The sequence below is a fragment of the Xyrauchen texanus genome, chromosome 3, assembly GCF_025860055.1.
Source record: "Xyrauchen texanus isolate HMW12.3.18 chromosome 3, RBS_HiC_50CHRs, whole genome shotgun sequence".
NCBI lineage: Eukaryota > Metazoa > Chordata > Actinopteri > Cypriniformes > Catostomidae > Xyrauchen > Xyrauchen texanus.
Genome location: NC_068278.1, coordinates 56266034 through 56279648, shown reverse-complemented (window position 1 = coordinate 56279648; position 13615 = coordinate 56266034). Strand labels below are relative to the sequence as shown.

At 37.8% G+C, this 13615-nt stretch overlaps 1 protein-coding gene across 2 annotated transcripts in view; it reads right to left on the bottom strand.

Moving 5' to 3' along the window:
• Positions 1-329: 329 nt before the first annotated feature.
• The window catches only part of bmpr1ba (bone morphogenetic protein receptor, type IBa), a 71378-nt gene continuing 58092 nt past the window's right edge, over positions 330-13615 (bottom strand). For both annotated transcript variants that reach the window (XM_052106942.1, XM_052106948.1), the window contains exons 5-12: positions 12105-12207; positions 11628-11724; positions 11137-11275; positions 10708-10900; positions 8235-8532; positions 3468-3643; positions 3003-3133; positions 330-1091 (exon numbers count right to left, since the gene is read on the bottom strand). In XM_052106942.1, coding sequence (XP_051962902.1) covers positions 966-1091; positions 3003-3133; positions 3468-3643; positions 8235-8532; positions 10708-10900; positions 11137-11275; positions 11628-11724; positions 12105-12207 — 1263 coding nt within the window. In that variant the 3' untranslated portion in view covers positions 330-965. The remainder of the gene's footprint in view (positions 1092-3002; positions 3134-3467; positions 3644-8234; positions 8533-10707; positions 10901-11136; positions 11276-11627; positions 11725-12104; positions 12208-13615) is intronic.

The following is a 13615-nucleotide window of genomic DNA, read 5'->3' as shown; positions in this document are numbered from 1 at the left end:
CAGATGGTTTCATCACTTATATTTTTTAGCCCCACAAAAAATATCAAAATGACTTTGAACAATGAAAAAGTTGTTATAGTAACTTTTTTTCCCCACAAAGACACTTTCCCACCATCATACATTTTTGTAACGGTGGTCTCACTGGCATGAGAGTGTTAACAGGCATTCAAAATATTCTGAAACGTTATTGCTGTGTTGATCATTGTAAAAGTGAACTCTTTGACTCTTTCCAAAAATTCCTCAGCGTTATATAACCACAAATGTCAGAGTGTAAAAATGTTCAGAGCAGAAACATTCAGTGATATTAGAACATTTATTCAAGTACAGTGATGCTCTCAGTTATGTACACAATAAATAAGGCACAGGCCGTCAAGGCAAACCACAGCTTCTATGACTTTAAATACATTTTCAACATCAATCATCAAATTTGTTGCATTGTTTTGACTGACTACAGGGTTAGTGACAAATCTGGCACGATACAAAAATCATTATGTTGTACAAGCGGAACAGATTGTCAAAAAAATAAAATAAAAACGTAGGTCAGTCAGTTTCCCGCTATTGAGAAAGACTGAGATTTCATAAAGCACACACCCTTTCTTGCTTTGTCCCACAGTACTAACAGTCCTCGTAGAGTAATGTATTATAATAGCCGTTTCAGGACATTCCACTAGTCACCAGTAGGGGGAGCTCTCATTGATGTTTACGCCACACAGAAGAGCTTTGTGCACTTGGGTCAGCAGATTTCACAGCAAGAACAAGGCTTTATTTCTGGCCTGAGCACTGTCCTGCATTAAATCACCAGGGGCTTTGACCACAGAAGATCTTTGCGTCGTCCTTTGCCACTGGCGAGTCAGTTTGCAGGATGCTCTGCCACGGTAAAACCCGCCACCTCTGCTGTTCAAACCCACAGTAGAGCTTTGTGGGTTTTGAGTTCTGGGTTAGCGTCAGTGCTGTTGGTTTGTTTTTCAGACTTTAATGTCCTGGGACTCCGACATTTTGGCCAGCGTCTTTTTAACGCGAAGTGCGGTAAGCCGGGAGGCGGGGTTATGTGCCCAACATTCTGTCATGAGCTTTCCCATCTGTCGGAGACACTGAAATAAAAGACAACAACAACACTTTTGAGTCGGGGTTAAATTCAGAATTGGATGTTGAAGACAGGATGTTGAACTGGCCTTTGAATCGGAATGAGAGGAAGAGAAATGGTCTCAAAACAGTCCTACAACAATTTCATTAGCCAAACACGTTTTGTGACAAAAGATTAAATTATTACTTCTGATTAATTATTGAATTGCCAATTTTTTGCTAATAATGGCAATTTTATTTATTTCTTGATAGCGAGAATAAATTTTTTTTTCTAGGGATGCACCAATGTATCGGTCACCTATATTTATCGGCCAATTATTGACCAAATTAAAGCAATTGGCAAATCGGTTTTAAGCATGAAAACGGCAATATGAAAAACTGATGGTTCATTTATAATTAATTATCATCACTCTTTGAAATCAAATGCACAATCCAGAAATAATGATAGCCAGAGAATGTAGATGGGTTGGCACTCTTAAGAACATGTCATGTTTCATTTTTAATCATTCGCGTTCTCACATTAATGAGGAATAAACTTGTTACAGGCAGTTGTGTAAGCAGCACCTATCTATACATGATGAGGAAAACTATCCAAAACACTTTGAAACCAGCAAACTTTGACATCTGAGACATTGGCATGATATCCATTAAGGCTGCTTGATTGATTGAATTAAGATTGAAATCACGATATGGTCTTGCGCGATTACTAAAGCTTGAAAGGATACATTTTAAAATAGACTGCAATCAGTGCTTTAGTCAGCGCTGCATTCAGCATTGTGTAAGCAAGTGGCGCCCTCTAGCGTTCCGGATGACATTTTCTATTATCCATTGTACCACAATAGCACTTATAAGGGCATTTGTTCCTTTGGTAATTTTATTTTTCCATGATGTGGTTGATAATGCCGTGGAATTGTCCAACATATGCATAATATGAATTTGTGATGTTCTATGTTATACAGTAAAAACAAGTAAAATGTGAGTTCTGTTGTTTTGAACTGCAAAAACAAAAGAGCAAAAATGTTTTAGAAGTACAAAATCATATTTTTTTCACATCAGTCATCATGCTGTGATATTTAGGTTATATATATATATAGATATCTGTCATGTGTTCAGATCCAATTCATGTTCGATGGAAATTGTTTATTTTTAGAACAAAAATCTATATCTATATTAATGTAGATATCATTATATATATAGCTGTACACATAAACACACACACACACACACACACACATATATATTAATTTGTTTACATTTACATTTATGCATTTGGCAGATGCTTTTATCCAAAGCGACTTACAGTGCACTTATTACAGGGACAATCCCCCCGGAGCAACCTGGAGTTAAGTGCCTTACTCAGGACACAATGGTGGTGGCTGTGGGGATCGAACCAGCAACCTTCTGATTAACAGTTCTGTGCTTAGACCACTACGCCACCACCACTCCTGTTTAATATTTTAATTTTTACTGTAATACTGTAATAAAACAAATGTTTTACTATCATGAGAATCAACATTGAAAAGAATGGGAATACTAAAATTAAAACATCAGGATGCGTTGCGTTAAATATAATTTAGGGGTGTCCTGAAAATAATATAAAAATGCAAGAAATTTTAATGGCCTAAGTGAAGGCTTTATATTCTTTATGCAAAATATAAATTCATACTTTTTGTATTGATTTAGAGTTAAATATTACCAAGGTATTTTCATGACTAGGACACGCTTCACTACACTTAAAGATGATACATGTTTAATTCAACTTCCTTATATTCAAACATCCTGTTTTATACCTTCCTGATTTTTACAAGGCATTCTCAATTTAATTCAGAATGGTGCACAACCCTGTTTTGTGTGCAAGTGTGATTTTGTAATTTGGAAAGGGAAATCAGTATAAACAATACGCAGATGTGTGTGTTTACCTCATCACTGCTCCAGCGGTTGGGGAAAGATGGCCGTATTCTCTTGATGCACACAACCTCTCTCATGTCCTCGTATGATGGATCATTAGGCACATGATCATGATATGGTAACTGATATTCCTCTAAAATACCTGCAGATGCAATCAAAAATCGATTAATGTACACGTAGCGCCCCCATAAGAAAGACAAATCACAAATGAGATCTCTTTAATATCTGAAATGTTTCTCCAAGACAGAAAAGAGATTAAATAGCGAGCAAATAGAGACTTTTGTGAAGGCATTTCACAATGTTTTCCTGAGAAAAACGATCCCATTATTTTTTAAGAGATCAGTACTGAGAAAATAATTTATTTTATCACTCTATACCTTCAATGTATGACATCAATTGTCTTATTTAATTGTATTTATTAAAACTACTAATAAGCAACACCATTTCTGAAGGAAGGAATGAATGAATTATTATACCTCCAGACACGCATCTCCTGGCGATCTCCCACAGTATAAGGCCAAAGCTGTACATGTCTGCCATGATATAGGACTGAAAATGATTTCTGTTTAGAGTCTCATCCAAAACTTCAGGAGCCATGAAGCGTTTGGTGCCCACCCGTGTGTTCAGAGGGATGTCCACTTCATTGGTGTCACTGTTAGATCAGACACAACTCTTAATACAATATTGACATTCTGATATTCAAGATATAGGGCTGAATATAAATCACTTTCCTAGTTTATTGAGTATTGGAGAAGCTTACTTAGAAGCTATTCATAAATTGAAGTAGTTAAACTACAGTCACGCCACCCTATTTAAAAATGTAGTTATCTACACAACAAGTTGCTAACACAAGGTAGCTTACTACACTGAAACTAGCATTTTTTATAGTTTATAATTTTATAGTTTATAACCAGTTGTAATTGTAATGTAATTATAGAACTATCAGAGCAGAATATATCTGGCATAAAAAAAATTATAATAATAAGTGTCTCAATTAGGGTGACAGCATTAATCTCCATATAAGCATTTATTTACATTAAATACTAGTAAAAAAAAACACAGATTTATATAACTGAATTGTAAATGTAGTGACAACGGTGTTTAAATATTTACTAAATATTAGCAGTGACTATTAAATTTTTTAAACAAAAACATTAAAGAATATATATATTAGGGCTGTCGATTTGACGTGTTGATTCAGTGCGATTAATTGTATTAAAAATAACGCATTAAAAAAAATTACGCAATTAATCGCAATGCCCCCGGACCGTAATAAGGAAGATTCCTGAGAAATGTAAGCTTGTAGTACCACCTAGTTACTCCAGAGGGCAGTAAGTGAAACTTCAGCTGTACGAGCAACGCACAGTTTATACAGTGAAGAAAACAACACTTCAGCAGCACAACACAAACCTGCGTTACGTTCTTGTGTTCAAATACTTGGAGTGCAAATTCGAACCAAGGGATCTCAAGATGTGTTCTAAGTATTAAACTATATTTAACTTGACACAGTGACCTAAAAAATTTATGTTTATAATGCAACGCACCCGATTCGCTACACAAGTATGTCTGACGCAGGTGTATATTGACGGGACCTTAAACAAGCCCTCATAATAAATCTCCAACTGATTGACAAATTTACTTGTGTAATGGATTGCTGTGAACTGTATGCCAATGATCAATATGATCAATAATATGGTAGTAAACAATACATTGTATTCTAAAGCTGCTTTTTGTATCATCTTATTAATGATTAAATCTTCTGCCACAAGAATGTAATGCATTGTAATTATCTTAATGGTGGCACACCTTTTTATTTACCATGGGAATTCACCACTGGACATATCCGGAGTTTACATTCCCCCCAGCGCTAACGCTAAGGAAGCGCTCTGTGAACTGAATGGGGCTATGAGCGAACTGCAGAACGCTCACCCTGACGGACTGTTTATTGTCGCCGGAGATTTCAACCATGCGAATCTCAAGACAGTGCTCCCTAAATTCCATCAGTATGTGGACTTCGCAATGAGAGGGGCGAACACGATTGATCTTGTTTACACAAACATCCCAGGCGAGTACTGGGCGGAGCCCCGCCCCCACCTCGGCTACTCAGACCACATCTTTGTTATGCTAATTCCAGCATACAGAGCGCTCGTCAGATGCACAAAACCGCCGACATCTTCAACATCTCTGAGCAGCGCAGTCGTTCCAACGTGCTTCAAGGTCACCACCATCGTCCCCATGCCAAAGAAGTCTTCAGTGTCCTGCCTCAACGACTACCGTCCAGTCGCACTCACACCCATCATCATGAAGTGCTTCGAGAGGCTCGTCACGAGGCACATTAAGACCCAGCTGCCCCCCTCACTAGACCCACTGCAGTTCGCGTATCATCCAAACCATTCAACAGGCGACGGCATCGCCACCACACTCCATCTGGCCCTCACCCACCTAGATAAAAAGGACTCATACGTTCGAATGCTGTTCATAGACTTCAGCTCAGCATTCAACACAATAATTCCTCAACACCTGATTGGAAAGCTGAACCTGCTGGGCCTGGACCTCCCTCTGCAACTGGACCCTGGACTTCCTGACTGGGAAACCTCAGTCAGTCCAGATCGGTAACAGCATCTCCACCACCACCACCACCACACTGAGCACTGGGGCCCCCCAGGGCTGTGTGCTCAGTCCACTGATGTTCACTCTGCTGACTCACGACCGTGGTGGGTCTCATCAGCAAGAACGACGAGTCAGCATACAGAGAGGAGGTGCAACGGCTAACGGACTGGTGTAGAGCCAACAACCTGTCTCTGAATGTGGACAAAACAAAAGAGATTGTTGACTTTAGGAGAGCACAGAGTGACCGCTCTCCGGCTGAACATCGATGGCTCCTCTGTGGAGATCGTCAAGAGCACCAAATTCCTTGGAATTTCACCTGGCGGAGAACCTCACCTGGTCCCTCAACACCAGCTCTATTACCAAGAAAGCCCAGCAGCGTTTCTACTTTCTTCGAAGGCTGAGGAAAGCACATCTCCCACCCACCATCCTCACTACATTCTATAGAGGGACTATTAAGAGCATCCTGAGCAGATGCATCACTGCCTGGTCTTGCACCGTTTTGGACCGCACAGCCCTGCAGAGGATAGTGAGGACAGCTGAGAAGATCATCAGGGTTTCTCTTCCTCCATCAAATACATTTACAAAAAACACTGCATCCGCAAATCATCCAGCACCCCTAACACAAACTCTTCTCCCTCCTGCCGTCTGGCAAGAGGTACCGAAGCATTCGGGCCCTCACTGCCAGACTGTGTAACAGCTTCTTCCCCCAAGCCATCAGACTCCTCAATACTCAGAGACTGGACTGACACACACACACACACACGTATCCTGAGTTGCACTTTAATTATTGTCACTCTATACCTGGGTGCTACCTCAATAACTGCTATGTGCATAGAACACTATCTCATAGTATGTTATGTTTCCATTTGGCATTTTTAGAAACTGTCATCTTTTTGCACTACTGTGTACTGGTTGGCGCTGCACTGTCACTCACTGTGCCTATTGTCCTGTTCATTGTTAGTAATTTATTGTACTGTCCTGTACTTTTTGCACACGTTTGCACGTGCACTTTATATAGGTATGTTATTTAGTCTGTGTAGTCTCATGTGGTTCTGTGTTTGTCCTATGTTGTTTTATGTAGCACCATGTTCCTGGAGGAACGTTGTCTTGTTTCACTGTGTACTGTACTAACTGTATATGGTTGAACGACAATAAAAACCACTTGACTTGACTAAAGATTATTAAAAATAGCACAGCATTAACGATTTGGTTTTTGGTATTCAAAGTCACACCGAGTGCACTGCAAGTAAGAGCAACATTATTAATACTGCCGGTTGATGCACGTATCAAGTTCAAGGCTCTGATGCTAGCATACAGAACAGCCACAGGGTCTGCTCCAGCATACCTAAAACCATTTCTGCAGAGCTACACACCCACTAGAAGTCGGCTAAGCAACATCGCCTTGTTGTCCCAACACAAAGTTGCACCAAAACACTATCGCAGTCTTTCGGCTTCATCGTACCACATTGGTGGAATGACCTTCCCAACTCCATCCGTTAAGCTGACTCACTATCTGTCTTCAAAATACAGCTAAAAACACGTCTTTTCCAAAAGCACTTAACCAGTCACTAAAATAAATAAATTAATAAATACAATTCTTGATGCACTTTAATCTGTTTTGAACACTATTCTGATGCTAGTGAAACTTTGTAGTATGGCACTTTTCATACCGCTCTCTCCTTTAGATGATTTGCTTATGATGTATTATTCCTCTTTTGCAAGTCGCTTTGGATAAAAGCATCTGCCAAATGAATAAATGTAAATGTTAATATTATTAATATTTGGACAAGAAAACACTTAAGTTATTTATTAAAAAAGTGATACAAAGGCAAAGATGCCACGATATATATTATATCACAGATATAAGAGACCTTGTGTAAGATTAAATGCAAATGCCAAACGATGTAGCATTATTGAATAAATTATGAAGACAATCCACATAAGATCAGATCATTTTAAAAGTGGAATCAAGGCAGTGATGCAGCAATATCATTTCCATGTTATGAGAAAAATGCTTACATTTTTAAGGCATTTGATGCAAAGAAACTACACATCCTCACTGCTGGTTCAGGATTTCTTACTCGAGTTACTTCAGCGATTAATGTCGATGGTCAAAACAGATTTCTGTGCTTTAGTACCACCAGTTGTGCTGGTTTTGGTAACTGCAACGGCTTCTGACACGTAATCTAAAGCTTATATATTACTGGTCAGGGATTTACTTCTCTGGGCAAAGAAAAAGTAAATCAACACACTCCCTAAAACAAAAAACCTATTCGCTTTGTCGCCGCGAATGTTCGCTCCAGGTGAGAATGGCTCAATAGGAATCCATTGTTTCAATTCAAAATGTTGATCGCCTGCGAGAAATTGTGCCGAAACATTTGCGTTTGGTGTGCAAAGGCCTTAAAGCACACTAAACTGTGTTCGATTTCTCTGAAAACAAGAATGAATAGCTTATGTTATTTTGACTCTCAAGCATCTTATTTTAAGGATGTTTCATATTTATACTGGAAACCAAGACTAAAGAACTGTTTAAGAAAATGATTTTTTTTGTAGTGCAATACTGCTGTCTACAACAAGCTCAAAGAGGTATTAAACTGAAACATGAACTTGAACTAAACCAAACCCACTCTGACCTGATGAATTTGACGGCGAGGCCGAGGTCAGCGATGCAGCAGGCTCCGTTCCTCTTCACCAGGATGTTTTTGCTCTTCAGATCTCTGTGTGCGATGGCCGGTTTACCCTGCATGCCAAAGATCTCGGTGTGCAGGTGGCAGAGTCCAGACACAGAGGAGTACGCCAGTTTCAGCATGGCTATGCTGTCCAGGGAGGTGGATTTCAGATAGTCGTACAGAGAGCCGTTCTCATGATAATCAGTGATGAGGTAGAGTTGAGTCCATGAGCCCGTTCCCTTAATATCTGCAGCAATGAACCCTGGAGGACACAACACACAGAGCTGCTGAAGTTCAAATTAGTACATGAGACTACAATAAATCACTTCTGACCTGAATAATTTCACAGCAAGGTCATGGTTTATTAAAGTAATAATTAGATTGATATCAACTAATTAATTTCAAAGGGATGCCAATCAAGTGTATTCATGTTACATCTTAAGTTATAACATGGATCAATTACAATGGAAGTTAATGTGGGCCAATATTTGGAGGATTTAAACACAGAAATGTGAAGGTTATAATTATATAAAAGCACTTGCATTAATTCTTCTGTTAAAACTAATGTATTATTTGAGCTGTAAAGTTGTTTAAATCGCCATTTTTACAGTCGTTTTAGGTTTTGTTGACATTACATTGTCATCCTACTAGTTGTTATACTAAAATCATGTTAACACACATATTGTTAATGTCTTGTGGCTATACTTTTGAAATAGTATTTAAACTAGAGCTGTCAGAATTAAAAAGCTTACGTATGCAATTAATTACAAAAATTAACGTTTTCATTTTTCTTATTTGCGATTAACGCATTTACCGTTAATACAGCATAAACCAGCATAAACACTTGTTGGGAGGGCGGAGCCTTTGTTATGTGTCTGCCCAGAGTCACTGACACACACACCACGTCAGTGATAAAATGATGGAGAAAGGACCTCTTAGTGCTACTTGATGTACATGCATTTTAATTACCACAGAAGCACACCAAGTCTTAACTAACCAAAACATCAAATTAGAAATTTTTGTCTGCAAGCGCTTTTCATGTGGAGTTCAAATCGTCGATTGACGCTGCCATTAATGCTCTGATGGAAATCATGAATGCAGCTTCACGATTGCTGTAGGAAAGCTGATAGCCACAGTCTACTGGCAAATTAATATTGTGGAGGATGTCAGTTTAAGGGATTTAATGCCCATTGCAATAAATACGCAACCTATGTTGGAACTAGTTCTTTCAATTAGTCAAAGTCCCACTTAGACTTTGGGAAACAGTTAATGTTACTTGAATTGGTGATATTTTAGTGTATTTCTATCTTTATACTGTAGAGGGCTTTGTTTGGAAAATGTTAATAAAGCATAATAGTGTTACATATTGTTTTGTTTTCTTTCCTAAGATGGAAATAAATGCATTTTGACAGGAAAAAAACAATATGGTGTCGATTTTCAGTATTTTCTAAATATGCAATTAATCGCAATTAACTACAAAAAATGTATGCGATTAATCTTGATGAAAAAAATGTCATTGACTGACAGCACTACTTTAAACATTTACAGATTCTCCACATTTGCTTCCATTGTAAGTGCCTCACTGTAACTTAGATTCCTGCTTTTTTAAAGAAAAGGAAGGACAAGGCAAACATTATTTTTTTGGTAATCAATGTTATGCCACAAATGCTTTCGATTGATTGAACCCAGATTATTCCTTTAAGATTTAAGGTTAAAATGTATATTTTAAGTGTCACCATTTCAGTTTATTTATAATCTTTATCAACTTCTTGCAGTTTTGAAGTTTACTTAAATAGACCAGTGGTGTGATAAACATATTTATAAAAATGGAAATAGTCCATGTAGTCTCTCAAGTTGATTAAGTGATATTTAACTACTTTATTTTTTTTTTTAAACAGCAGCTTGATGTAGTTTAACTTCTTTAAATTATGCATTTAAGAGTTTTTTATTTGTTATGCTATAGTTTCAATGTAGCTCCCCAACACTAAAGTTCACTAAAATAACAGCATAATGGTATTATTACCAAATCACAACTCTGTTTGTACTTGCAATGTATGTGAATGTGTGTGTGTGTGTGTGTGTGTGTGTGTGTGTGTGTGTGTGTGTGTGTGTGTGTGTGTGTGTGTGAGAGAGAGAGTGAGTGAGTTGTTTTTGTTGTTTACGAGGACATTTTTTTAGGTTACACACTAGTAATTAAGAGGGTATTGTGCTATAAATATGGTTTATGCGGACACCCTTAGTGTCCCTGTAATTAAAATGGCTTAAAAACATACTAAACATTTTTCTTTTTATGTATATATATATATAAATGCCAAAAGGTTTCTATGAGAGTTAGGTATAGGGGGATAGAATATATACTAGTTTGTAGAATAAAAATCATTAGGTCTATGGAGTCCTCGTAATGATAGGAGTACCAACGTGTGTGTGTGTGTCTCACCCAATATATTCTCATGTCTCATGAGCACAGTCTGGTAGATCTCCGTCTCTCTGAACCAGCTGGCCTCTTCAGTGGTAAAAAATACCTTCACAGCCACTTTCTCTCCTCTCCACCTGCTCATCCACACCTCTCCATACCGACCCTTCCCGATCTGAGTCACCATCTGGATCTGCTTCGCTATTGTCCGCTGCACCTAAAGACAGACAGACAGAGTTCAAAAAATGTGTTACTTCCATATTGTGACATATGAAACAAAATGTAGTGCATGACTTGACTTTATCCATCAGGAATTGATTGGATGGTGAAAAGTGGGCTTTTTCTTTAGAATAATGTGCACTGATTAATAGTGCACAATAAGACTGAGGGGATTAATAGACATGATTTCATGTGGTCTTTAAAAGCTGACTGTGTGTAGTGTGTGTTTCTCACCAGCAGGGGGAGTCCTGATCCTGAGCCGGAGCTCTGAGACTGTTCTATGAGATCCCTCAGCGATTCTCCTGGAGGAATGAATGTTTCGTCCTGCTGTAGACCCAGACTGTAGCGTGGCAGTAACTCCTGACGCTTGTACCTGAAACGCCATACAGACTGGACAAAATGACCAAATGTCCTCACAAAAAGTAAGACAAATGGACACTGTGGAGTGTAAGTTACGTTTAGTGTTACTCTAGTCTCACATAGCAGACTTACGACTATAAGCATAAACGCTATTTGCATCTTATTCTGGTCAAAAAAACAACACTCTGCCTAACATCTCCTTGTGTGTTACACTGAAGAGAGAAAGTCATACGGGTTTGGAACAAGATGAGGGTGAGTATATGATGACAGATTTTCTTTTTCTTTCTCTGAACTCTTTCTTTAATATAAATAAAAAATCGTGTGATTGTGTGTGTCTGTGAGAGAGTGTGTGATTAATGACACACCTGAAATAACAGAAGATGATGATAAAGGTGAGGATGAAGCTACAGACCGTCACGGAGACGAGCAGAGCGATATGATGAATGTCTCCATCCACATAGCCTGCAAACACAAACAAACACACAGCCAAATATGGGCTCAATGTAAACACACAACTCACAATCAGGCAGAGCTCACTGGGAGCTGTGTGTCTGTGATGCTGAAATCAGAGCTTTCTCTGTAGAGTACACTCACTGAGCAGCACAGGTGTGTGAACACACAGGTGTGTGTAACTGAGACAGATACTTCTATTCTGCTGTGTTGATTGACAGGAGTCGAATCATGACAAGAAGACCGTGACGGATCCTGTGTGTGTGTGTGTGTGTGTGTGTGTGTGTGTGTGTGTGTGTGTGTGTGTGTGTGTGCAGGTTTAGCTACTTGCTAGGTCCAAATTAAAAATATCCACACTAATATAGTGTGTGTGTGTGTGTGTGTGTACTCACTGGGTGTTAGTAGAGGAGGCAGTGTGGGGTGCAGGTCTCTGTTACAGTAGTCCTGGTCTGTACAACACTCAAGTGCTCGCCTCTGCTTAGAGTTACCTGTGTCCTAAACACACACACTATATGAACACAGTATATCTCAAGTGGGCAGTAACATACATGTGTTTTAATGCATGAGAATAGTGGGATTTTTTTGTTGTTGTTCAAAGCTTAAAGCAACAAGAAAAATGCACATTTAACATCCGTTATGTGATTTATGTGATATTACTTTTGTGAATAACACTTTACAATAATGTTTAACATTAGTTAATGCATTAGGTATCATGAACTAACAATGAACAATAAATATTTTTTACAGCATTTATAAATATTTATTTTAGTTAATAAAAATGCAATAGTTCATTGTTAGTTCATTGTTAATTAATTGTTAGTTCATAGTGCATTAAATAAATTGTAACAAATACAACTTTTGATTTGAACCCTTAAATACATGGCAATTTCACCAAAACACATATTCGGGTCTTTAGAGACCCGTCACTTATATCTATCACAAATTAATCTACAAAATGCCAATATGTGATAGTGTCAAATTTTCAAAATATTTTCAAGATAATTACAAAATAATAGAGTAAAATATATTTTGAGGTTTTATTTTGCATATATAAAAAAAAAACTGCAACGAATCAGGACAAACCTAGAACAGATTCACTACTTTCATGGGTGTCAAACACATGTTGAGCTTCACATAAGATAAGTTACACATAAGTATTTTCTCAGGCACTTATTGAGTCTAAATAGATGCACAACTTACATCAATAGTACACTCAAATGACAATAGTCACATCATACTGTTCATGTGTTGTACTTGCTATAGTTTACTTCCACATTGTTTCTTTGTCAAATGTAAATCAAGTCTATTACTGAAACAACAGCGCCACCTTGAGTAAGAAATAACATGTATATTATGTATGTGTAATTCACCATTGTTGATAATTCATTGTTGCACAGAAAATCAACATTGTATAGTATTTGTTTGTATGAATATAGTAGTCAATCCTCTTGTAATAAACAAAGAAATAGATATCATGTGATAGTAAAATTAGATATAAAAAATATAATTTATGGAATTGAAAATAAAAATAAAAAAATGCCTGACACTCTTACATACCTCGGGTCTCTAGTGACCATATACACTTGGTACTTAAACCATTATAAAAATATATTTTTTGCAAATTTGACTTTGTGTGTGTGTGTGTGTGTGTGTGTGTGTGTGTGTGTGTGTGTGTGTGTGTGTGTGTGTGTGTGTGTGTGTGTGTTACACTATTTATAAGAGAGCGATTGAGGAAAACTAAAGAGTTGTGGGCACCACTCCAAAAATAGATGAGGTACAGGAGGTGGAATGTAGTTCCGAGTCACTAAAGACCCGAGCAATGCGTTTAAGGGTTAAAAATGTATCACTATATGTTTAAATAAACATTAACCAAGATAATTAAATGCTATAAAAGTATTGTTCA